Consider the following 26706-nt stretch of genomic DNA (forward strand, 5'->3'; position numbering starts at 1 on the left):
GTTCATAATGAAATAATCTTTATTTTCATTTATATTTGATTAAATTATCAGACCGATGCAAAATGCTCTATCAATTTACCTGTTTATACCTGGCAACCCGCGAGTTATGACTGGAAAAGAATAGGCAACCTAACGTTTGCATATTCTATGGGCTTCATACTTTCGATTGGTATGGAGTTTGTTTAATAATCAAACCGATGAAATATTTAAAAATAAAACTTTTTTTAATGATTAATTAATCATATCCTGGACTGAAATTTATTAGGCAACCCTTAAGCAATATAATTATTGACATGTTAAATTGAATATAAAATATGTTTCATCAAATAAGCATCTCGGTGAAGGTCGTTGTATAGCGGGATCTTAGACTATTAATGCATACGTCCGCAGTAAACTGGAGTATGGTGCGGTAGTTTGGGACCCCTACGAGAACAAATATGTTCTCTTAGTGGAAAAAATACAGCGTAAGTTTGCGCGCTGGTTATATCTGGGGGCACGGCAGTGCCCCCACCAAGTCGAGCAAAAAAGCGGCACGGCCGTACCATCCTTTTCTCGAAGCAATTCAGGCCATTTTCGACCGCCTGTAACTTCGTTGTGGATAAAACTAGAAGGCTGAATTTTCATTAGCTATGCAGGCATTGTAAAGACACGGTATATTTAAAATTTCATTCAATTTGAACCAGTAGTTTAAGAATTATAACGGGTCAAAGTTACTTAATTTTGTCACTCACTGACTAAATACAATCTTAACTTACCTGCACAAGCTATTGACATAACAAAGAGAGACGTATTATCAGATTTACAAAAACTATTCGACCCACTGGGCTGGATTGCCCCAGCGATCATTTCAGCAAAGATATTTGTACAGAAATTATGGTTACAAGGAGTAGGATGGGATGATGTTATTGATGATGCCTTACAAGCTGAGTGGAAGTCTATTCGAGATGATCTGAGAAATGTGAATGAAATAACTATTCCACGATGGCTGAACACCCTAAATGCTTCAAAAGATAACATATCTCTACATGGTTTCAGTGATGCATCGATGCACGCCATTGCTGCTGTTGTATACTGTAGAGTAATTCAAACCGATGGAACCATAGATGTCAGTATTGTCGCTGCCCGAACGAAGGTAGCCCCTATAAAGACGATTTCAATGCCGCGTCTAGAACTATGCGCTGCTGTGCTCTTGTCCAAACTCTTGTATCACACAGCCCAAGCGATGAGAATTCCAACTAATAAGGTATTTGCTTATACAGACTCGTCAGTAGTACTATCATGGCTGTTCGGCGAGCCCAACCGCTGGAAGCAATTCGTCGCTAATCGCGTGGTTGAGATTGCAAACAACATTCCTAACAGTCAGTGGCATCATGTTCAGACTGATAAAAATCCAGCCGATGTCGCGTCACGAGGTGCTAAATTGACTGAGCTGAAGCAGAATAAACAATGGTGGCACGGACCCAGCTGGCTGTTAGAAGAGCAGATTACATTTTCTAGACTAAACATACTACCAACGGATATTGAGAGAAGAAAAACCAAATTGATAAATATGAACATAATAGAAGACAAAATGAACAACAACACAATCCTACATTTTGAAAACTATAGCAATTTGGAAGAACTTCAAAAAATTATAATTTACATGAAAAGATTTCTAAACTACAAAAGATTAAAAATAAATGAAGAAATGAGAGCAATAAGTACAAAAGAATTAGATGAAGCTTTGAAAATATGCATTAAAAAGGCACAGATTGTCGATTTTGAAGAAGAGATAGAAGACATAAAGAAATACAAAAGAGTTAAGAGAAATAGCACACTAAAATCATTAAATCCGTACCTAGATGAAGAACAGATTCTCAGGGTGGGCGGTAGACTGCGACACGCGAATCTGGAAAGAGATACAAAACATCCAATGATATTAAGTAATAAAAATGCACTTACCTTGTTAATAGTTGCAGACGCACACCAGAAGACTCTGCACGGCGGGCTTCAGCTGATGTTGTGTCATCTCAGGTCACGATTCTGGATCATAAAGGCTAAAAATGTAATAAAAAGACATGTACACAGATGCATAATATGTGCCAAAGCAAATGCCAAGGCAAGAAGCCAAGTTATGGGTGACTTACCTGACATGAGAGTCAATATTTCACGTCCATTTGAATACACTGGCGTCGACTTTGCAGGACCATTCAACGTGCTCATGTCCAAAGGCCGTGGAGGGAAGACACGAAAGGCTTATATCTCTGTATTTATATGTATGTGCACTAAAGCCATACATTTGGAATTGGTGGGAGATCTTACGTCTGAAGCTTTCATCGCAGCATTTCGANGGAAAGTTGCAAGCCATTTTTCCAAAAATTTAAAATACTAACGTTACCATCATTATATATACTAGAGATAGCGATGTTTGTTAGATCTAATCCTGCAATGTTTCAAAATATGTCAGATATTAATAACCGGACACGCCGGGACAATAGATTGGTTGTTCGTAGTTGCAATACTGCGCTTATGCGTAAAAGTGTGTTTTGTATGATACCCGCAATATTCAATAAAATTCCGAAGACATTAAGGGAACTCAATATAAACTTATTTAAGCTAAAACTGAAAAGTCTTCTTGCAGAGAAAAGCTATTATAGTGTTAATGAATTTATGACAGATAAACTTTAAATTTGAAATTAAATGTTTCTAAAACAAACACACACGACACAAACTAAAATAATAATAAGTAATTTTTTATGACATTTTAATTACTATTTTTGAATTTTTAATATTGAATTGACATTGTAATATTACGACGACTAGTGACTTATAGTTTTGACTACTTAATAAGCAATCAAGTGTTTTGTGTCATTAATGCATGTGAATTATTAATTTATTCATTGATTTATTAATCACTTATATTATTGTATGCCAACCAGGCGAAACATAGTGAGACTATCACAATGTAATATTTTTATCTGTAAACACCTATGTTTCACAATAAATAATTTTGAATTTTGAATTTTGAATTTTATGTTCACCTATCGTCTCTAATCTATATTTATAAAAGCGAAAGGTCACTGACTGACTGACTCACTCATCACGTAATCTCAGAATCAGAAAAAACAAGTGCTAGGAGTCTCAAATTTTGCATGGGGATTCCTTTTAGAACGTAGGTGCTCACTAAGACGGGATTTTGCAATTCAACCCCTAATTGGTTAAAACGGGCCACGCGTACGAAGTCGCGGGCGGTCGCTATAAATATATATTTTTAAAAATAACACCTCATTCAGGTTTTTAAACTCAATTAGTTTTCAATCAAACTGCGTAAAAATGACATTAAATGTATGACGGGTTGTATAGCGCCCTAGCGGGTACTTTCAAGTTTCAAGAACTGAAATCTTCACAGATTTTTTTGACGCATATCGAATACGTTTGATTTAAACTCACACTACGCCCCCAGGTCTATAGCGTCAACTACCATTGTGATCTAGACTATAGTCTGGTCACCGAGCATGTAGAATTTCGTCCAATGACCCCTAACTACCCATCCTTATCGCTCGCGCGTAATTATATTGCTGTCGCGACTGTGCGACGGGCGCCCGCAGTGAGTGTGCGAGCGCGACAGCAACATAATTACGCGCGAGCGATAAGGATGGGGAGCTTGGGGTCATTGGACAAAATTCTATGTGCTCACGGACCAGACTATACAACAAATTGAAAACGAACTCGATTTTCAGTGCTAAATTGAAGTCAAAAGTGTCAATAGTGTCAACTATGTCTAATGGTTCGAAGGCAATAAATACATTTTTTGTTTATTTATTTATTTAAAACTACCCAGATTCGAGTTTGGCTAGTTTTTTACCTCGTTGGGGTTGGTGGTGCTGGCCCGACTGGGAGCCCTGGACGAGGCGCGCGAGGGCTCCGCCCCCACTAATTCCACGTCGATGATTTTGCGCGGCGCCGTCACACTGCCACACTGGGGACAACAAATGTAATTCAAATGGGGGGTTTCACACGCAAAGTTATAACCACGATAGCCGAACGGTGAAGGGGTCGGAGTGGCCGACTCGAGATACGAGGAACGCGGGTTCGAATCCCACCGCCGCTCGACTATTGTGGTGAGCTCACACGTAACACAAGCTTATTTAGCTTACCACGAGGGGCTAATGGGACTATTAGTAATTTGGGCAATACAAATTGGTAATAATCTTTTAAAAAAAAAAAAAAGTTTTATGTAAAGTCCGGTCGCCGAGCACTTAGAATTTCGGTCAATCACCCCAAGCTACCCATCGCTCGCGCGTAATTATATTGCGCCCGTCGCACAGTCGCGAAAGCAATTTAATTACGCGCGAGCGATAAGGATGGATAGCTTGGGTTCATTGGACGAAATTTTACGTGCCGAACCGGACTTTAGACGCTTTTGTCATTTACAGGGCGCCCACGTTAGTTACAGAGCGCCCACGTCATTTACAGAACGTCTATGTCAACCAAAGAATGCCCATGTTAGTTACAGAGCGCCCACTTCAATTACAGAGCGCCCATGTCAGTTACAAAGCGCCCATGTCAGTTACAAAGCGCCCATGTCAGTTATAAAGCGCCCATGTCAGTTATAAAGGGCCCATGTCAGTTACAAAGCGCCCATGTCAGTTACAAAGCGCCCATGTCAGTTATAAAGCGCCCATGTCAGTTATAAAGCGCCCATGTCAGTTACAAAGCGAACATGTCAGTTACAAAGCGCCCATGTCAGTTACAAAGCGAACATGTCAGTTACAAAGCGCCCATGTCAATTATAAAGCGCCCATGTCAGTTATAAAGGGCCCATGTCAGTTATAAAGCGCCCATGTCAGTTACAAAGCGCCCATGTCAGTTGTGAAGGCTAGATGGATGGATCAATCGATGGTTTAAGGGTGTATAACTCACCTGTAGTTTCCCCAGAGAGTTCTCAAACTGTGTGGGGACATAAGTTCGCGGTGTGGGAGCGTCTTCGCTCGTGGAATTGTGGCGGTTGGAGTTGTGTCTCTCGCGCCCGTGTGGATGGTTTTCTTGCTTCACCGCTGTAAGGGTTAAATGTTTATTTATTTAAAATAGGCACACAAACAGATCACTGTAAATTACATAAGATACAATAGATACATAAGTACTATCTTTATGTTCGCCCACAAGGTAGACCGGCGACCTCATAAAGGTAGTGGGAAGGCGCTGGATGCAGGCCGCTACCAACCAGCTATTGTGGAAATCATCGTATGGCTGAAAATGATGATGATGAGATGATGAGATGCTATTTTGCATTACTGCTCTAAAGCCCGGTCTACAAGCACGTAGAATTATGTTGCTGTCGCGACTGTGCGACGGGCGCCCGCAGTGAGTGTGCGAGCGCGACAGCAACATAATTACGCGCGAGCGATAAGGATGGGTAGCTTGTCGTGCTGTTAACAGTTACTTACAATTACTACCTCCGCTGTAGAAAGGATGATTCTGTTGGTTCGCCTTGTGAGCTTCTTTCACGGAATCCTTTTCTTTACTCGCTTGCCTTTCTAAGAACACCTGTAGGAAAAAAATTTAGCATTAACTTTAAGCCAATAGAGTCCAGTTTCATTTGAAGGCCATTAAAATGAAAAAACAGCCATCAAAATCCTCTTTTTGTAGCATACTAACTCCCGTATTCACAAACATTAATATGAGGTATTACAGTGCGCGTGGACGTACAGGGTGACACACGAACCAATCACAGAGCTCTATTGATCAACGCTGTGATTTGTTACTTCACTTAAGCAAGCATCGTTTGTGAATACGGGTGTTGTGCCCGTTTTCACCATTAATCCCTAATTTTTAGTGACCCCTATGTAAACAAAATTCATGTTATATGTTACCATAGGGGTCTCTTAAAAAGGCATAAGTCATTTTAATAAGGATTATCATACAGCCATTGAAGTCGTCATCATAAGGGTTAGCTAAATGAATAGACATTTCATTTCATACCATCACTTGGCTCACAAAAGTAAGAAACCATACACGGTTAAAAAAATCATTGTTAATCAACCATAACTCTCCTCATAATTTCGCTCACTGCAAATAATATCAGCCATAGCTTCCCCCAGTCATTCTTTCTCTCACTAAAAATACCAGCCTTAGCTTCCCTCGTTAACAAACTTACCATATAATAAAAGTTTAGAACATTCTAATACTGGAACTCCGTACATACGGAGTTCCAGTATTGAGTTGTAGCATTTTTATGTTGATCAGCCATTACTTCGCTCATATCCAGCCATTCATTCGCTCACTATAAATACTAGCCATAGCTTCCATCATTTCCAAACTTACGGTATAGTAAAAGTCGTGAATGTACGGAGTTCCAGTGTTGAGTTGTAGCATTTGTATTTTGATCAGCCATTACTTCGCTCATAACCAGCCATCCTTTCCCTCACTAAAAAATACCAGCCATGACTTGCTTCATTTTCAAACTTACCGTATAGTAAAAGTCGTGAATGTACGGAGTTCCAGTATTGAGTTGTAGCATCTGTATGTTGATCAGCCATTGCTTCTCTCGCTGCGTCATCAGGCCAGCGTACTCGTCTACAGTTGAAATGGGTTTGCCGTCCTCACCGTTCGTTTGGTGCCTGGTAAAATAATTCAATTTATTTATTTTAAAGAAGATGGAAAGAAAAATGTTTATATGCACAGACGTGTATAAGTGCGCTGAAAAGGGCCTATACTAAAGGTATGGGAGGTTGTTTTTGGTACGTACGTCAGCGAAACTTCGGATTTCCTTTAAATGGCAATGCCAGATTTTGTATGAAAGGTGGCGTCTTTTTTATTCGCGCGGCCATCGTAACCAAACCTTATTTTTTGATTACAAAATAGTGTAATAAACCAAACTTTCTATGACATGTATGTATACCTCTAAACTGAGTCTGAACTGAGATACGAGCATTAGAAGTTTGATGATTTTACATACTAGATTTGCTTTCTGCGCGCAAGTTTTGTAAGAAATTGCAACAAAATAGTGACATTGTATGTGTAAACAAACAATAATAATATCATCCATTATAGGCTCCAGCCATCAGTGTGGAGCAGAATCAGCGCAATAAAAAAAGACGTATAATATTAAATTAATAGCCTCATGACATCTACGGGAAGACTATAGTTCTGTTCTACTGTCCTGTTTAAAATGATCTTAATATGAATAAAAATAATATGAATATCTATCTACTGAAATATTTTAAATATACTCACATATTATTACTGAAACTGCCATTCTGCCTCTGGTTAAACACCTGATTATTCATAAACTGATTATTCCCGAACATGTTCCGATTATTCAACATCGGATGATGGCTCGCGTTATGATAACTCGTGCTCATCTGTTGTAACATCGGATGAGTATTCTGTATTAGTTGAACTAAGTTTTGCGACGTCAAGTTTTGGGGCACCGTTTTGGAATTGTTGTACACTCGGCTCTTTTGAACTTTTGGTTGTTCTTTCTTGACAGTTTTCGTCTGTGGCGAGCTATTCGCCAAAGGTTTCTGCGGTGAAGTGTTCTTGTTGAGGATCGGTTGATTCATAATGTTGTGGTTGACAGGCTCGTTTGATTTCGATTGGATTGATGGGGCCTGAAAAATTATAGAAACGTGAAAGAATTATTATATTTTTTGGAAATACTTTGCTTGGAGAGATGCGAATCGTAATTTCAATTACTATTATGTTATGCATTATTTATTAACATTCGTACATTTGTGAAGCAACATCAACATTTAAAGCTTGACTTTTGAAAACAGTAACATTGGGAATTGAATCCACGATATATGTCGAGTGATATGGCAGTACTAAGATTTTCTTAAAATTCTTAGAAAAGTAAGATAGAACGAAAATTGAAATTAAAAAAGATTATAAACAATTAAAAACATCTCTGCACTGGGCAAACTAACTAAAAATATCTTATTAGTGCTAATATCAAGAAAATTTTTAAACTATACTTACGCGAAAGTTATTGAAAGGAGCCATGTTCGGGCTGAAATTCTGCCTGGGCATGTTGATGCCAGGCGGCGCCATCATTCTGGGCTGGCCCATCATATGAGGGTACTGGCCCATACCAGGCCCCCCAAACTGATTGCCGTTCGGAATCATCTGATTCTGACCCGTCTGATTCGCGTTCTGACCCGTCTGACTCATGTTCTGACCCATCTGGTTCACGTTCTGATTCATCTGGTTCACGTTAGGACCCATCTGGTTCATGTTCTGACCCATCTGACTCAGGTTCTGATTCATTTGCTGGCCCAATGCATTAATATTCGGCCCCATCTGGTTAAAATTCTGGCCCATGTGGTTTAGGTTTTGACCCATCTGGTTCATGTTTTGGCCCAACTGACCCATGTTCATGTTTTGGCCGAGTTGCGCTGCGTTTTGACCCATCTGGTTCATAGGTTGTTGACCCATCTGTAAATTTTGGCCCATCTGACCCATGCCTTGATTCATCTGCATGTTACTTGACTGATTTATTTGTCCCATCTGACTGAAAGGGCCATTAGCCGTCATTTGGTTTTGACCCATCTGATTCTGCATCATATGATTAGGCTGCATACCCTGCATGTTTTGAGACATATTCATGAGATTACCCTGACCCATACTGTTCTGGAACATCTGGTTCGAGGACTGCATGAACTGGTTCACGTTCTGACTCATCTGATTCATGTTCTGACCCATCTGGTTCAAGTTCTGACCCATCTGGCTCATGTTCTGACCCAGATGGTTCTGCATCTGGTTGGGTTGGCCGATTATTTTGTTTAGTGGTTGATTCATTTGTTGTTGTGGGGCAAATGGTAGTGGTACCGGGGCCTGGAGACCCGGTGGTCTTTGTAGGATAACCGGTTGGAATCTTGGCTGAAAGAATTCAGTTAGGTTAGGAGCAGTTTTGACATAAAAAATAACTAAAGGTGATTTTTTTGATTGGTGGGAACGAGAGGTGGGAATAGTCCCGTAGTACCTATTGCCGCTAGATGGCAGTTAACAGTTACAGCTTAATTTGGTACTAAATCTTAACATGTTGCTACCGTATTTCAAACTTTATTACAATGAAGGAAGCTTACACACCATCATAAAATTACAGCTTAAATTGGTACTAAATTAGTACAATATGTTGCTGCCGCATTTTGAACTCTATCACAACGGAATAAGGGACAAACCTGGAAGAAGTTCTGGTTGGAGATCGGTTGCGGCTGCTTCTGGCGTAGCTGCCGCTCCAACTCCTCGACCGTGCACACATTCTTGAGCGATTGCACCGGCTGCGACAAAAATATAACATTATACAGGATGTAAGTATAGTCTGGTCTGTGAGCTCGTAGAATTTCGTCCAATGACCCCAAGCTACCCATCCTTATCGCTCGCGCGTAATTATATTGCTGTCGCGACTGTGCGACGGGCGCCTGCAGTGAGTGTGCGAGCGCGACAGCAACATAATTACGCGCGAGCGATAAGGATGGGTAGCTTGGGGTCATTGGACAAAATTCTACGAGCTCACAGACCGGGCTTTAACAATACGGTAGGTATGGGTTTAGCGTTTAACTCAGTCAGTGTCTGAGGTATGGGTGCAGCACGGGAGGGTGTTTTTGTAACGTCAAACGTCAGTGAGACCTCAAATTATGCTTCAGAATTGTATAGACCCAATATACTGAACTGTCCTACCCGTGACATGCGGGGCGCCACCGTCAATACCGAATCGCTGGTTCCGATTTTTGTCATGTAGGAAACTATTAGTTGAACGATGGTGCCGCCCCTCTGTCAATGAGTTTGGTGGGACAGTTCAGTTTGGGTCATCTATATGCTGTGTCACGTCATAATATATCAATGTCACCCCTCCCATGCCGCTCCCATAGCTCAGTCACTGACTGAATTAAGCGTTAGCTTAGAACTATAGTGATTTTTCAAGAAGATTTTGTTACTGAGAGACAAAATTTTAATTATTTGGTGTCAAATACCCTATTGAACAATAAATAACTATAATCCGGTCCCTGAGCACGTAGAATTTTGTCCAATGACCCCAAGCTACCCATCCTTATCGCTCGCGCGTAATTATATTGCTGTTGCACTCGCACACTCACTGCTGCCGCCCGTCACACAGTCGCGACAGCAATATATCTCATGACGAGCGATAAGGATAGGTAGCTTGGGGTCATTGGACAAAATTCTACGTGCTCCGCGACCAGACTTTACCATCACACTAATGTCGGCATCATTATCTCTTATACCTAACGCAAAACACCATGCGTGCTGAAAAACCGCCCAATAATTTTTCTTCTCACGTAAATCATAAGTGCAAACATCAAGTAAATAGTAACATTTTCACAAATACGATCTTAGAACTTCATTTCGGCAAATCAATGCAAAATTAACTTAATTTTAAAGCCATAAGACTAAATAAAGCGTGTCATCTATATCACATGAACTTAAATATTGCATGCGAAAATTTTAAGGTGAAAAAAATAGACAGAAATGTGGGTATATTTTGTTTCTTTGTGTAAATTATTTTTGTTACATTAATTTTTAATGCACGATTTAGTACACAAATTGTACATAATGTGTACATTATACATTAGATAATACACTCACGGTACAAAAAAATATTTAATAAAAATATAAATTTTAAGGTAGATGATTAAATATTTAAATGACAAAAATGTGTAGATTGAAAGTACCTATTGACCATAGTACAGTATCTTGTACACTTATTAAAAATAGGTTGTTAAAGACAATAGTGACCGAGTTTCTTGCGCTTATTCTTCTCAGCACAGACCCATTTATTGACCTAATGTGTAGTACATAAACATTTAAAGTAAAAAAAAATGTGCCATGTAAAAGAGTACTAAATAAACTAAAAAAAATAGATTTTTGCATAACACTCATTGAACATTTAATGTACAATTTAATGTACTCACAGTAACAGGCTTGGGTAGTATGTCGTGCCGCCACACGTCCGAGCCGAACGTTAGAGGCGGCGGCGCATCTGTTTCGTCCAGTAATAGCTAAAGATACGTACAAAGTAAGTACTCTTACTGTACAAACTGGTACATTAAGTGTACAATTAGTACATTTAGTACCTACACTATACCATTAGTACAAACATAGTACAATTTAGTACCATCACTGTACAATTAGTACATATTTAGTACACTTACTGTAATAGGTTTTGGTATCCCGTCGTGCCGCCAAACGTTGGAACCGAGCGTTCGCGGTTGCGGCGCGTCCGTCTCATCCAGTACTAGCTGGGATAGAGATGCCTCTGTAACAAATATACGAATAATTAGGTCAAATATCATACTGTGGCTGACCAAATTAGGTAAAATACTTTTTAGCGGGAATGTAAAACGTCATGTTTAGCAGTTTAGTTCTTTAATTTAATGTTTCATCGAATAATGATGGATTTGTTAACTCGTTAAGTATTTGTGAAGGCACAAGTTTAGGAAAATGAAACAAAACAGTGCAGTTTCAGCAACAAGTTCTCTCAAAAGTTCTAGTGGGATTTCAGTATAGTGCCACATTTTCCTTCTTAAGGGAATAATATAATTATTTATTAATTGACACTGGCAAATTGCACGAAACCGAAACGAAACAAAAAAGACTTTTTTTGTCAATATACTTTATACGGTTGGGCTAAAAAAACGTATGCTGCAATAAGGTTTTTAATCTAAAGGTACACATGCTCATTACTAGCACGATAGCATGCCACTATTGACCAATTGCTACTTAGTAGCATGTGTGCTTTTAATACTATAAAGGCGAAAGTTTGTGAGTACTTCTTCACGTCTAAATGGCTTGAGTGATTAGGAGTTAGCTGACACCCTGGATTAACACATAAGCTACGTTTTACCGCGGGTAATACCGCGGGGCACAACTAATGTAACATATTTTACGCACCCAGCTGCGAGTTGGCCGCGTCGTCGATGCCGCCATGATGACGGCCTCGATCCAGCAGCGCCAAGTTCTCGTGTTGCACCTCCCAGTCGAACTCTTCCGCTGTGGACACATTCAATACTTAGTTATTGTTACCAGTGATCAGTCAGTTTGGGTCATTCCACTGAGAGTAGGCGCACACCATTGATTTTTAGTTGGCCGATAGTTGTGCCCGATTTTAATTTGTATGAAGAATCGGCCAATTCGAATCGGCGTAGTGTGCGCACTCCCATACATGCCCATACTGATCAACTGCCCGACTAAACTATCGGCCGACGAAAAATCAACGGTGTGCGCCTACTCTTAGTGCCTTTTCACACGTTCCGGTTGCCGGCTATCCGGCGCCGGGTACCCGGTGGTGAAGTGTATGTGCATGGTACGGAGCTTTCACATGTTCCGGCGTAATTAATCCGGCATGCCCATACATTCACGACCGGGTACCCGGCGCCGGATAGCCGGCAACCGGAACNCCCGGTGGTGAAGTGTATGTGCATGGTACGGAGCTTTCACATGTTCCGGCGTAATTAATCCGGCATGCCCATACATTCACGACCGGGTACCCGGCGCCGGATAGCCGGCAACCGGAACGTGTGAAAAGGCACTTAGGGAGAAGCCACACGGTGCGATGCGGTCGCGGCGCGGCGCCAGCAGACCGCGTAGCGTGTAATGTATCAGATACTGTATCAAGTGAGTACATAGGCACGAACCCGCTGCGAGCTGCTCGCGCGTGGTTCGCAGGGAGATCGCAGCGACCCGCCGAGTGGCGGTATCACTGCGAGCACAAAGGCGGCTCGCAGTAGGATCCAGGAGCTCGCAGCTAGATACGCGATGACCGTGGACGAGCCGTACTCACTTGAAGGTTGGATACGTTACATGCTACGTTACGTGCTACATGGCAGGTGAGTACCCTGCCGAAGCCTGTAAGCGAACCCTGTGAGCGAGACGGTGCCGTATTGCGCCGCATACCACCATGTGTACAGTGAAGCGGCAAAATGTTTGCGCACCGTGTGGCTTCTCCCATATGCCCCGTTTACTTGTCCCATCAATAGGGGATTGTGATTGTGAACCTTTCTTCCACGCTAAAGTCCGGTCGCCGAGCAGATAGAATTTCGTACAATGACCCCAAGCTTATCCTTATCGCTTGCGCGTATTTATATTGCTGTCGCGCTTCGTTCTTTCATTCGTTTAAATTAAGTTAATGTGATGAATGCCCCCCAATGATGCCTCCCACTAGGTGGACCGACGATCTGGTGTAAGGTTGCGAGAAGTACCTGGATGCAGGCAGTGCAGAACCGATCGTTAAGGAAATCCTTGGGGGAGGCCTTTGTCCAGCAGTGGACGTCATTTGGCTGAAACGAACAAATGTAATGAATACTCACAGTCCTGTCCAAAGGTCTCATCGTTGAGAGCATCGTACTCGTCCTCTGAAGGTTCACCAGCTCCCTCATCGTCATTTAAGTTCTGCAACAACGCAAAAGTCATCAGTACATGTGGTGTACTACTACACAAATAAAGAGTGTGCGCTATGGCAACACTGACTAGTACGGCGCGGTGGGGGTCAGTCGTAGTCGGGCCGCCACACGGGATGGACGTCAGTGCTTGCACGAGCTTACACAGTGAACATATACCAGAGTTTTATTTAAGACACCATCATCTCGCTTTCACGCCTAAACCACTGAACCGATTTTGACGAAATTTGGCATAGAGATAGTTTGAGTCCCGGGAAAGGACATAGGATAGTTTTTATCCCGGTTTTTGAAACAGGGACGCGCTCGATAAGGTTTTTCTGTGACAGACAAAATTCCACGCGGGTGAAGCCGCGGGCTAAAGTTAGTCATCTATAAAGCGAAAGGTCTCTGACTGACTCACTCACTCATCACGAAAACTCAGAAACTACAAGTGCTAGAAGTTTCAGATTTTACATGGGGGTTCCTTTTAGAACGTAGATGCTCACTAAGACGGGGTTTTGCAAAATTCGACCCCTAAGGGGGTAAAACGGGGACCACCCGTACGAAGTCGCGGGCGGTCGCTAGTGTATTGATAAACGATAAGTGATCTCACTCAATTATTTCTAAAAGTGCTTCACAAGCTCTATCAAACGATATCAATAATAGGTTACAGAATAAACTGGATCTATCCGATAATTCAATGTTTCCAGCATCCATACATTTAGTAAAGCCACACAACACAATAAGTAATCAGAAGGAATTTGTGGCAATTATCTAAACAAGACACTAAAACGATTTCAATAATTAGTACAAGGATATTACATTTTAATTTAATTACATTTCAAGTTAGTGTGGTGGAAAAATAAAGCAATAAACACAACTAGAAATACTTTCAAGCAAAATAAATTATAAAATATTGTATAATCTTTATTTTAATAAATTGTATTGTACAAATATTATTACTGCGAAAGTAACTGCCAGTTTGTCTGTTTATCACACCTAAACCACTGAACTAATGCTAATATTGATAAATTTTGTTAATAATGCAATTTTCATCATAAAGAAGGAATAGGCTACCTTTAATGGCAAAAATAAAACTTGTAGAGGATAAAATAGGCAAAGATATTGTATGTAGAATCAATTATTTACTTTATCATTGTTTTCAATAAGAAATTTCAGTTTTATCAATGAACAGTGAACACTGTTATGTTTTCTGTGACAGACCAATTCAAAAAGGGGAATCTCTGAATTCTGTAGTTGCATATCTCAAAGTTGGAAAATTATGGGTAAATCCCTCATACAAATGCCAATCCTACAATAATATTGTAATGTGAAAGTTTGGATGTCTGGATGTTTGTTACTCTTTCTGCTGAACGGATTTTGATGAAACTTTACAGTATAGTAAGTTTAGTTGTTTATAACCCAGATTAACATATAGGCTATAATTTATGACGATCTGTGACAAACTAAATTTCACGCGGGTGAAGCCGCGGGCAAAAGCACATCAGACTATACATTCTTGTTGCAAAATATCCCCTATTACAAAGAGATAGGCCCCACTGTGCTTTGCTTGGTGTGCGATAGCACAACAAATAAAATAAATTAAAATCTTTTATTTCTACAAGTTTACAAATGACAATTTATTTATAAATTAAGTTAGAAGCATCTGTCTGTTCACTCTTGTGGCACCCTGTATGGGCAAAAGCCTCCTGCATCCCGTTCCATTTCTTCCTGTCCTGGGCTAGGTCGAGCCAATTTCAATAGCACAACTAGTCAGTACAAAATCAGTACAAAAAAGTACCAACCGAATTGAAAACTTCCTTTTGTTGAAGTTGGTCAAAAAGTGATACAAATATGTAAATATCAGAGATAGTTCCAGTATGATTCCCAAAGTGTTTACATACGACGCACAACCTAACCTCCAAAATATTCATGACACTCTTGGGGTGCATAATGCGTTGAATTTTAACTTGAATTCTTCAACACTCAACACAATAATTATAATATTAGATGTACTAATAATAAATGCTGTTTTATTAAGTGATAATGTGATTGTGAATAATTTAACAAAGTAATTGATATCAAAATCAAATCAAAAAGTAGTTAAATTATTTACATTTATGGGTATTACAGATAAGTAAAGGCCACATTCCAAAAAATATGCTGGTTTTCAAAATCAAAATGCTAAAATGCTATTGCTAATGTATTAGGCAAAATATACATAAAATTAATGTTTTACATAGCTAGCAACACACAAACGGACTTGACACTCAATATGATATCAGTTTTATTCGAAGAAAGCCCCTTGCCCCTATTATTATCACTGATATTGCTACTATAGTGATTCATTTAGGTACTGTTAGCAGTCCCAGTATTCCGAATCGTACAACACGCATATCGAAAGGAGATAGGTTGTTATTATGCATACAGACGCAAGACGGGACTCGAAACATCGTAAATATACACATAAAATAACACGTACAAACAACGTCCACGAATGACATACATAGTGAAATATGTTGAACCAAACCACACTACAATGATCCAAAATAAGTATTTACAAGTGTATTTTGTACTTAATTATGTTTAAAACTAATAGGATATGAGTATTATTCTAGGTTTGTGCAAGAATATACTGGAAAAGTGTTAGAAAATGGTTAGAATTCACGAAATTAAAACCATACTTGCATGCTGACACGGAGACTATGTATGTACAAAATAACACATTTTACACGGAATTCGGACTGATTTTTCGGCAGGAATGTTAATGAACTCACCGATAACGAAGTATCGAACCCGAAGAAAGAATCTGCCATTGGATTTTTTCATATAACATGGACAAAAACGACATGACTTGTCACGCTACATATGTCGAAACGATCGTGGCCGCCATTACTGAAGTGACAATAATGACACTTTCGTTTTGAACATGACCGCAAGATGTCGCTCTGGCCCGACCTCTGCGTTTAGTTAGCGTACAATAATGTCACGGTTATCTATACGATTTTTTTAAGCTTATCGTTAGATCAATCTTAACCTTTTCAGCGCCCCGGTCTTTTATAACAATTTCCTACAAAGACCGGGGCGCTGAAAAGATTTCCCTGCCTTCCACGCAAAGTCTTCTAAAGAAGACAATATCTAATCCCAACATTTATTTAATAAAAATGCAACAAAATGCTTTGTTATAATTTGTGCGTATTTTTAGGATTGCCTGCAACTACTGCAAGGACCAAATTCCTCTATGGCAAGGACCCTAAACCTACAAAAAAAAGTTTACTATATATTTCGCAAATGGATCAAAATGGATCCATATATCGAAAAAAATAAGCAACTCTTTAAGTATAATTTTAAAGTACAACTCCTATTTTTAACGCTGAAAAGGTGACCTTGATGAAGTAAACGGGAAATACCAAATACGGGACCCTATAGTACCTACACTGCGCGTGGCACGACGACACTTGGCTGGTTTTTAGGGTTCCGTAGTCCTGACAAGGAACCCTTATTTTAATTGCATAGAGTTTGACGTGCGTGTGATTGTGTGTAGTATCTTTTGTTTGATAGATCCCGATAAATTCATTTTTTGCAAAATTCTTTTACCGTTACCGCAGTCGACCCACGTGATACTGCTGCTGCACTGTACTGTAGATAGACCGACTGACCACTTTTTTAGTTATTAAAAGGCAGGTACGTACCGTACGGAACCCCTATAACCTAACACGATATGAACTTTGCATGTTTTTGCATAGGTTTTTTTGTAAAAATATCAAGAAATTAACATGTGTCCTTAGCCTTAGAATTTGACCTAATGTCACTGCATTTATAAAAGCTTTTTTTTCTCTCGTGTTTGCCTATCATTTCTGTCACAAGTGTCAATCAAATTAAGGATGTCGGAAATGCAATAAATTGCCGATACCTATAATATTGCATCGATATTTTTAATAATATCAATATATCGGTTTGATTAAAAAAAAATTGGCCTTTTCCACTTCATCTCCCTAATTAAATTACTAGATAAATACTAATTAATACATCGTGCTCCTTTTGATTTCCAGAAATTTTAGGGGTATATTCTATGAATGAAACCTAGTTAAAAAGTATTAGGAACATTCCTAAACGCATAATAGTTTTTTAGAACACCGTCACCGTACCATTGTCATAGATAAGTTATGTAAATCATTCATTATTGTGAAAACAAGGTGATGTTGATAATTTTTGGATTACATGGTTATACAGGGTGTTAGGTAAATGGGTATATGAGCCGACACTAGCCCATGATAACATATTATGCATATAAATGGTAATTGGTTAAGTCAGAATTTGATATCATAATTTGAATTTTTTAAATATTCATACAAAATTTAATTTATAAAACAGATTTGTATGAAAAATAAAATGATGATATCAAGTTCCTGACCTCACCATACTATTTATATGCATATTTTAACATGGGCTAATGTCGGCTCATATACCCATTTACCTAATACTCCGTATAACTACAAATATTTTGTATGGAAAAAGAAGTCTAAAAAAAGTTGGATTGAAAGAAAACATAGTACAATTCGATTCTTAGAAGTCCTATCATTAAGAGCGAGGCAGTGAGCACGTTGTGGACAGTCCACAGTCATCATTTTTAATAAATCAAGAACAACGATAACAAATATTATAAAAATTATGTTTATAAAAAAAATATCGTTTTTGATAAAATTTAGATATCGATATTTTAATGGATATTTCGATATATCAATTTATCGATATTTTTCAACAACCTTAGTCAAATCGACACGAAAATTACGAAAAAATAAATTAGCATAGTGCAAAGTTCGCTCAACTTTTATGTAGGTATTTATTTCCACTTTATTTCTTTGTAGTCAAATCAAGCACAAAAAAATTTTGTTTATAAGGATTATAATATTATTAGAGAGAAAACTTCGTTTACGTTTACAGAAGTGAAACAGCCTAGGAATCTCTCCCCAGCTGCTAAGGTACCTAAAATTAAACTAAATTAAATAAATAAATATTGTTCAAAACCCAGAAATCACTGCAAAATTAAATTCCCACTATAGCAAATTATTTTTTTGATCAGTCATGTTTTTCACCTTGCATTCTAGCTTCGATTAATTTGCACTGGAAGAAAATCGAGTCCTAACTTCGAACTCCTATGTTCTTCTGAATTTCGTTGCGGGTCCAATAACAGTTTAACTTTCCCCTGGACGAACTTGACCTTCACTGGTTGGGTTATTGGCGGTCAAGCTGTAGATCCTGGCTACACAGGAGTTGCACCTGTTAAAGATAATATTTTTGTGGTCTAAATTAATTTGACAATATTTTCAGCATGGCTTGCCAGGTAAGTATTGCAGAAGGAGTAATACAAGGCAAGGAGTGTACCACATTTGAAGGGATCAAATATTACAGCTTCGAAGGGATCCCCTATGCCAAGCCTCCTGTTGGAAAACTACGGTTCAGGGTTCGTATTTTGTTTCTATTATAAGTAGTTTTATAGAAACTTTTTACCCTTGAAAAAGAAGCTGAGTTTCTTTACTGCTTCTTCCCAGCACTGGCCTGTTTTTTGTCCCGAAGCAGTGGTAGGATTAAACTGGGACATACGTTTTTTAAAAGCCGTCTTTCAAAATAAATTAGTTGCAGTAGGTTGGCAGGTATTAATTTTTAAGCCTTTGATTGAAATTCAACTTCTATACTTAATATTATGAACAACCAAAAAGTTTATTGCTTTGATTGAATGTGTAATCTCAAGAACAATAATGGTCCATTGATCATGGAAGGCTACAGACTATAAATTAATTCTGTTAATAACTTCAAACCTGTTGCATTTCAGGACACGCAGCCTCCGGAAAGCTGGTCAGGCGTCAGAGATTGCACAAAACCAGGCAACAAATGCGCCCAGATGAATCCGTACTCGTTCAAAGGGTTTGAAGGCTCCGAAGACTGCTTGTACTTAAACGTTTACACACCGAGCCTGCCTGCTGAGAAATTGAACGAACTCCCTGTATTATTCTTCATACATGGAGGCAGATTATTGATCGGTTACGGAGATTATTACCAACCTGATCTGTTTATGAAGCAGAATGTTATTTTAGTGACGATAAACTACAGGTTGCACATATTAGGGTTTTTATGTTTGGAGACTCCAGAAGTGCCTGGTAACGCTGGAATGAAGGATTGTGTAGCGGCTTTAAGATGGGTCAGAAGGAATATTAGACGATTCAACGGTAATGAGAACAATGTAACTGTGTTCGGAGAAAGTGCAGGATCTGCTCTTGGTGCTGGTTGTCTTTCGTCAAAAATGAGTGTTGGGTTGTTTCATAAAATTATAGCGCAATCAGGTCATACGCTTGGTGATGTATTCTTTTCTGTCCAAGATAACGTTGGCATGGCCAAGTTTATAGCGTCTAAATTCGGCAAAGATTTTAAAACTGTACCTGAGTTGTATGAATTCTACCAAAACTTGCCTATCGAAGAATTAGTGACAACATACAGTTTCATAGAAAGAGATCCTCCAGTTTTGAACCCAATTCTCATGGGGGTGGTGGAGAAAAAGTTTGAAGGGGTCGAAAACTTCTGGGATGAGTCTCCGTTAGACGTAATCCGTTCTAACAGATTCATCAAAGTACCCACATTATTCGGTTCCAACATGTACGAGGGAGCAGCTTTTGTGAGAACAGACGAAAATGGGATAGTTTTTGAAAAGGATTTCCATAAATTTGCACCGATGTACTTACATCTCAGTGAACACGACCCAAAAAGGCATAAAATTGGAAAAGCAATCAAGCGACACTATTTCAAAAATAAGGAATTAAACGATGACTTGAAATTGGATTATTTACAAATGCTGTCAGACGCGTACTTTAATAGAGATCAGACTTATTTCGCTGAATTGATATCTAAACATAGCAACGAACTATACTTTTACAAGTTTCATTATTTTGGCAATTTGAACATAAGTGTAATGAAGAATCTTGGAGTCAAAGGCTCGACCCATGGAGACGCAATACAGTATCAATTTTACAGGAAGAATAAGACTGAGAAATGTGACAAAAGAGATTGGGCTATGGTGAATTTTTTCAGAGAAGCGTGGACTAATTTTGCAAAATATGGGTGAGTATTTGATGTTAGGGCCAAGGAGTTATTTAATTTTTAGCGTTAAGAGTCGCATCTCAAACTAATTTGAAAATTATAAATAACTTGAAAAAATCGAACTGCCTAAGGCGGGAATTGAACCCACGACCTTCCGCTTGCCGGGCGACTGCTCTTCCAACTGAGCTACTTAGACACTGGATGTACCCGTCGAAATTTTCAAGTGTAATACGCTGTTACGGTCAGCGTTTGTTTCATCAATGTTGGGTATACCTACCCTTAAACATCTAACAGAAATATTGAAAGGTCGTGGGTTCCATTACCGCCTTAGGCAGTTCGATTTTTTCAAGTTATTTATAATTTTCGAACTAGGCACCCTTGTAATTTACCAGACACAAATGAAGAAAGGCAGATGCAGACCGCTACCAACCGTGCGATGTGGAAGTCTTTGGGGGAGGCCTATGTTCAGCAGTGGACGTCCGGTGGATGATGTAATGGAGGATTTGGCCTACACTCGCCACACTGGCCAGACCGGGTGATGAGGCCTGATGATTGATGATTCCCTTACCCGTACAAGTTAATAAATATCTATGTATTTTATTTTCAGTAAACCATCATGGAGCAACCAAAAGCTGGAATGGACGCCTTACGATCCTAAAGAGAAGAAAATGTTGGTAATTAACGATGAAATTACACTTACGAAGAATATTGACTGGGATAATTATAAGTTTTGGGTCGAAGTGTGTGGGGAAATGTCCAAGTTATAGAGTAGTTGACTATCAAATCATCATCAGGTCATTTAATCTCCAGTTCAGGAGCACGACCCTCTAATTGACCAGAGGCAAGAGGATTTGTCCTACACTCCCCACGCTGGCCAGACGGGTTGGGGATATCTCCAATGAATGAAGCTATTTATGGGGTCACAGTGGTTTAGACATGAATACGTAAGTTTACTTTCGCATTTATACACTCGCGAGCAAAACTATGGAATCATCCCATTCGTTTTGAGCAAGCAAAATAAATTTTATAAAATCCGATTTGTATGAAAATTAAAATAATTAAAATGAAGATATCAATTTTCTGACTTCACCATACCATTTATATGACCATGTTAACATGGGTTAGTGTCGGCTCATATACCCATTTACCTAACACCCTGTATAGCTATGCGTATGCTATATCTGACTATAAATGAGCTTATTACGTTTTGTATGACATGATTAAATTTGATTAACACATTGAACGCCAACGCGGTCAATGTTGTCCGACACTGCACTTTCCTACCAGGCCAAGTAAAAATTTCAATATTTTCAATTTTCGTCGATTGTTTTTTTTTGTTAAATCGTTACATTATAAACATAAATAAAGGATTTTATTAACATATAGTTGTTTTTGAGTCTCTACATCGAATTATTAAGCGTCGGACATCATTGACCCCCATGGCCCCAGCGAGCGAAAATTCGAAAATCCGTTCCGTAGGGCCGCGCGGTCATGTCGTCGACCATCCCCGCTCGCGTCCAAAAAAAAAAAAGAGAATAACCAAAAAAATAAAGAGTTGTACATTGGTAGGTTTTTGATATATTATATTACGCATAAATAGGAATATTATAAGGTTTACTAGCTTTCCGCCCGCGGCTTCGCCCGCGTGGAATTTTGTCTGTCACAGAAAAACTTTATCGCGCGCGTCCCTGTTTCAAAAACCGGGATAAAAACTATCCTATGTTCTTTCCCGGGACTCAAACTATCTCTATGCCAAATTTCATCAAAATCGGTTGCGAGGTTTAAGCGGGAAAGCGTAACAGACAGACAGACAGACAGACAGACAGACAGACAGACAGACAGAGTTACTTTCGCATTTATAATATTAGTTGGGATTATATAAAATAAGTAAACGATATGTTTTAATACATAAACCGTTATTATCTTGCTAAAAAGTTGATAAATTTGCAAAAATGCATTGTATAATTACCATTTTTCATTGCGCTACCGTTATCCACATTTTTTTTTCTAAGTCCGAGCTTTACCTGAGAACCAAGTGACGTACACTAATCTTGGGAGCCGCGCGGGTCAGCTTATATGAGAATTATTGAAGAAATGCTGTCCATCGGCTCAATACAGAGGTTTAAACATAGGTCTGACTCGCGGTCATCATTGTCCGACGCGGCCCGAACGGAAAGTTAAAGTGTCGCCCATCATTGTCCCCCATGGCCCGAACGGAACAGTTCCATTTTTAGGCTGGCAGCGAAGGTGTTAATGAACAAATTCGATAGATATTTTATTTTTTTGATGAGACTGTATCAACCTGTATGTACTATGTATGTGTATCAACTAAATGAGTACTATGTATGTTGGTTTGTATGAAACTTATGTAGGTGGAGGGAATAATTGTGTGTTATTTTGATAAAAGTAACTGATTCTGAATTCTGTAACATTCCTCATACATATCGCTGCATCGCACATTACTCTAAAATGACACTTACGCCCGTATTCACAAACATTACTATGAGGTCTCACAGAGCGCGTGGACGCACAGGATGATACGAACCAATCACAAAGCTCTATTCAACGCTGTGCCTTCGATTTGCTTCACTTAAGCAAGCATCGTTTATGAATACGGGCTTTAAAACTCAACTCAAGACTTCGTATTAACATTGTGGAGTGCATAAGTGATTGAATTTATAAGTGTCCTTTTATGATAAAGTGCCTAAGTAAGAGTCCACGCATAGCATTTCAAGTATCTGTGATATACATAACCAAAAATATATAATTCTATATTCAATTGTTGAGTACTTAAATGTAATTAATATAATTATTATTGTTACAATAACTCAATTGTTTTAATAAAATGTTTGAGAAATATTTGCTTTTTTATTTGTGTAAAGTGAAAATTTACTAATTATTAGGTGTTTTTTGTAAAAGAAATAATACAAACATATCAATTAACATGATTTAATTAATCCACAAGTATAATTATATAAAAATACAATTCTATTATTACCAAGTAATAATATAATAATGAATAAAATTAGAACTATTTTCGAAATTGGCACATATCTACATTTCTTAGATAAAACTGGAAAAAGTAGCCAAAAAATAGACAGTATGATTTAATTTGTAACACAAATGTTAAAATTTTAAATATTAAGGTGCCGCTACACAGAGTATTCGCATGTAATGTTTTAGATTCGAGCATTACACCGCGAGCCGAACCGAGCGTTACACCGCGCATCTCATAATGATATAGCTCTCATATCAAGTCTTGGATTGTAACATTACTAGCGAATGCTCGCGTGTATGAACAACAACCTTTATTTGTATCATGCTGAGCACGAAACTTGAATTATTAAAGATTTTAACTTTGAACTAGTTGTAAAATTAAGTTTCGTATTAATGAAAATTTTATTTTACAAGATTACTGACTTAGTTTTCATAAAAGTTAATATTAATTTAAACATACAATATTTTTAAGAGAATTTTCAAATTTACTACATTAATATTGCTTGAAAAAATCTATAGCACTCAGACATAATCATTATTTACACAATATTTTTACATAAACGAATCTTACACATAAAGTATACGAGTACATTGGTCGTGACGTTTGATATACGTTTAGTCAATTTAAAAATGAAAAATATAAATCTAGAAGTGTCAATAGAGGAAGGAATATAAATAGAAAAAGTCCTATGGACAGTTTTACTGCTGTGATTGTAATTTATACAATAAGTGAGATTTAAAAGATAATAATAATATACGCAAGTATACCACGATTTTCTTCATTAAAGAAATAATAAATTAGGTAAGTATAGTTTCAGGTAATATAATCGAGCCCTATCGTACCAACATCTACGACCCAATGCAACCCAACTTTCAGTATTAAATACCAATAATTTAAAATCGCCTAAACAAAACACTAGAATTTGATATGTATTCAATATTTTTGGTCCCAAAAAACTATAAATGGAATGTTTTAAATGCCAGGGAATAAATAAATGGATACTTAATCTAATTATGGCTTACTTCTTACCTCCGAGCGATTCGAAGAAATTGACGAACTTGTTCACGCCTATATTCTTGGGGAGGTCATCTTCGGGTGGGTCATTGGCTCTTATAACGTCTTTAGGAACCCCATTGGCGTTTTGCACCATTTTTATTTCATTAGACGTTCTAGGCTTAGCTACGTTCCCATTTCCATTAAACTGGGCCTCTTTCACTGGTTCAATGACTTCGGCTGGAGCATTCGACACCGTTTCGACTTGTGGCTCGGGTATTTCTTCGGCTATTTCCACGAAGTTTACTGGAGTTGGCTCGATTTCTGGCACTGGCTCAGGTTCTGGCGTGTCCTCTTTCACGTTATCGACCACTTCCACGCTTCCGACTGTAGTTTCAACTATGATTTCTTGCTGGGGTGCCTCAGGGGTCTGTATTTGCTCCGCCACTATAATCGGTTCGTGTTTGCGGACGACTTCTTCCGTGTTGGTCTTGGGGTGCTCCCAGATTCTGTAATACTTGGTGTAGAGACTGTCCCAGAAGTCCATCTTCTCTTTATCGGGGTTGGAGCCAAGGGAGAGCTCATTGCCAAGGTTGATGAAGTAGAGGTTGTCGTGGGTTACAGGGAGCCAAGTGACGGTGATGTAATGGTTCTCGTCAGGTGTGGGATTTCTGGAATGGAGAAGATTTTCTAATAAGTAAGTGATATTTTCGACAGACTTCCAAGTAAAGATCTTGGGTTAAGAGTTCCAGAAAGCCAGGAATGGTTTTGTTTATTACATAAATAACAGCTTGTAAATAAGAGCTAGTACTGTGGCGTTACGACAAATAAGGTAATAGAATAAAATTAGAATGAATTTAGAAACCTAACTCCATTTAAAATGTTACTCTTTAATCTACAGACGATGAAACATCAAGCAAGCTACACACGCGAAATATTAAGTTACTGCAATAGGCGTTAATTTTCAACAAATAGTAGGTATAGCTCTCATGTACAGTCAGCTTTAAATAGTTCGTGACACCCAAAGTAGCCAATAAGTTCGCAAGAGATCTTTACAATTCGAATAAGGTTGTGTTATCAACTTTTTCCACTTTGGGTGTCACGAATTATTTGACGCTGACTGTATACTTAGTGATATCACTGATACACTTAATATTTGTTACAGTCAATACTAGGTACTCGATAACAGAGTCAAGTTCTTTGAGAAGTGGATCAATGATCGATAAAAAAAACTCAGATAAGACAAAATTAGGCAATACACTTTAGTTAGTTTACAATTGGCTGTAAAAGGACATTGTCAGAAACCGCCTAAAAAACCGCCCAAAAACATTAACCCATCATAATTATTTTCTATTTTTTTTAATACATTAAGCACCCTTTCATTCTAATGGACACTTAAGCATTGAAAAATTAAATAAATAAGTCTTTTAACGTTTATTCTATAATACTATTACAACTTCCGGACGTTTTGGTGCGTGGCATGGTCTAAAACCTATCAAGTTCCATAATTTTTGCCGATAAAATCTGTACGAGGCATTACCGTACTTTATTGCTGGGAGTCCATGTATAGTGATGTTCCTGCGGCCATCATAGACAATAAAATATCGATTTTGAAAATAAAATAAATCGATTAAACTGCTTTGAAGACTAGATTTGCGTTAAAAGCTAAAAAGATATTGCACCAGCTATTGCATCCGTACTTAGTCACGTTATAAATTTATGCATTCAGAATGGATACTTTCCTAACGAATTGAAGATATCGGTCATTAAGCCTCTCTTTAAAAAAGACAATAAAATAGACATGAATAATTATAGACCTGTAGCCCTAATACCGATATTCTCTAAAATAATTGAAAAAGTAATTTTCAATAGTCTTAAGGATCAGAGGTGAGAGTGCTTTTTTAAAAGTAATGAGCGGCACCAGCAAATATCGATTTATAAAATAACCGAAAACAATAATTCCACAAATCAAATTAACGTAATAAAGAAATATGCCTATGGCAGAAATAATGATCTAGGTCACAAATATCACAGTCCATGAACCGAGAGAACGTCCGTCACAGCCAAGCGCTCGAGCAAAGTGTCGCGGTGCGCCGGCGGCCGGTTTCTCGTGCCTTCCCGCTCTAACACGAATCGAANTACTATTTGGCTGCGACTCGGCGTGACCAGTGCCGTATTATCCATAAGGCACTTTAGGCCAGTGCCTAGGGGCCCACTATGGCCAGGGGCCCACTATGACCAGGGGCCCAG

General features: G+C 38.5%; 3 protein-coding genes across 7 annotated transcripts in view; 1 reads left to right on the forward strand and 2 right to left on the reverse strand.

Moving 5' to 3' along the window:
• Positions 1 to 1837: 1837 nt before the first annotated feature.
• Positions 1838 to 16266, reverse strand: LOC114361716 (Protein associated with topo II related - 1). Its single transcript, XM_028316857.1, has 12 exons — positions 16151 to 16266; positions 13305 to 13386; positions 11890 to 11988; positions 11151 to 11254; positions 9162 to 9260; positions 7960 to 8859; positions 7216 to 7592; positions 6449 to 6599; positions 5427 to 5526; positions 4903 to 5036; positions 3845 to 3958; positions 1838 to 1888 (listed from the first exon to the last, which is right to left on the reverse strand). Exons 1-12 carry the CDS (start codon positions 16187 to 16189, stop codon positions 1838 to 1840), a joined length of 2250 nt encoding a protein of 749 aa, XP_028172658.1. The 5' UTR covers positions 16190 to 16266.
• A 1920-nt stretch (positions 16267 to 18186) lies between these two features.
• Positions 18187 to 21751, forward strand: LOC114361714 (esterase FE4). Of its 2 annotated transcripts, none has more exons than XM_028316856.1 (4): positions 18187 to 18208; positions 18705 to 18837; positions 19207 to 20486; positions 21073 to 21555. In XM_028316856.1, the coding sequence occupies exons 2-4, from the start codon at positions 18706 to 18708 to the stop codon at positions 21230 to 21232; spliced, it is 1572 nt and encodes a 523-aa protein (XP_028172657.1). In that variant the 5' UTR covers positions 18187 to 18208; position 18705; the 3' UTR covers positions 21233 to 21555. The 2 variants fall into 2 exon arrangements, with proteins under 2 accessions (XP_028172657.1, XP_028172656.1); XM_028316855.1 differs by lacking the exon at positions 18187 to 18208 and adding an exon at positions 18223 to 18355 and having other exon boundaries at positions 21073 to 21751.
• A 1649-nt stretch (positions 21752 to 23400) lies between these two features.
• ae48 (alpha-esterase 48) overlaps positions 23401 to 26706 on the reverse strand; it is a 44170-nt gene continuing 40864 nt past the window's right edge. For all 4 annotated transcript variants that reach the window (XM_028316853.1, XM_028316852.1, XM_028316851.1 and 1 more), the window contains one exon: positions 23401 to 25127. In XM_028316853.1, coding sequence (XP_028172654.1) covers positions 24482 to 25127 — 646 coding nt within the window. In that variant the 3' untranslated portion in view covers positions 23401 to 24481. The remainder of the gene's footprint in view (positions 25128 to 26706) is intronic.

This window comes from Ostrinia furnacalis, unplaced genomic scaffold, assembly GCF_004193835.3.
Source record: "Ostrinia furnacalis isolate ACB-3 unplaced genomic scaffold, ASM419383v2 OfSCF5941, whole genome shotgun sequence".
Lineage (NCBI taxonomy): Eukaryota > Metazoa > Arthropoda > Insecta > Lepidoptera > Crambidae > Ostrinia > Ostrinia furnacalis.

Excerpts from the sequence above, each read along its gene's own strand:
- LOC114361714 (XM_028316856.1), top strand. The coding sequence starts at position 18,706 with ATGGCTTGCCAGGTAAGTATTGCAGAAGGAGTAATACAAGGCAAGGAG. Across the intron at positions 18,838-19,206 it reads TTGGAAAACTACGGTTCAGG|GACACGCAGCCTCCGGAAAG; the intron begins GTTCGTATTTTG and ends GTTGCATTTCAG. Across the intron at positions 20,487-21,072 it reads ACTAATTTTGCAAAATATGG|TAAACCATCATGGAGCAACC; the intron begins GTGAGTATTTGA and ends TTTTATTTTCAG.
- LOC114361716 (XM_028316857.1), bottom strand. The coding sequence starts at position 16,189 with ATGGCAGATTCTTTCTTCGGGTTCGATACTTCGTTATCG. Across the intron at positions 5,037-5,426 it reads CTACAGCGGAGGTAGTAATT|CGGTGAAGCAAGAAAACCAT; the intron begins GTAAGTAACTGT and ends TAACCCTTACAG. Across the intron at positions 3,959-4,902 it reads ACTCTCTGGGGAAACTACAG|TGTGGCAGTGTGACGGCGCC; the intron begins GTGAGTTATACA and ends TGTTGTCCCCAG.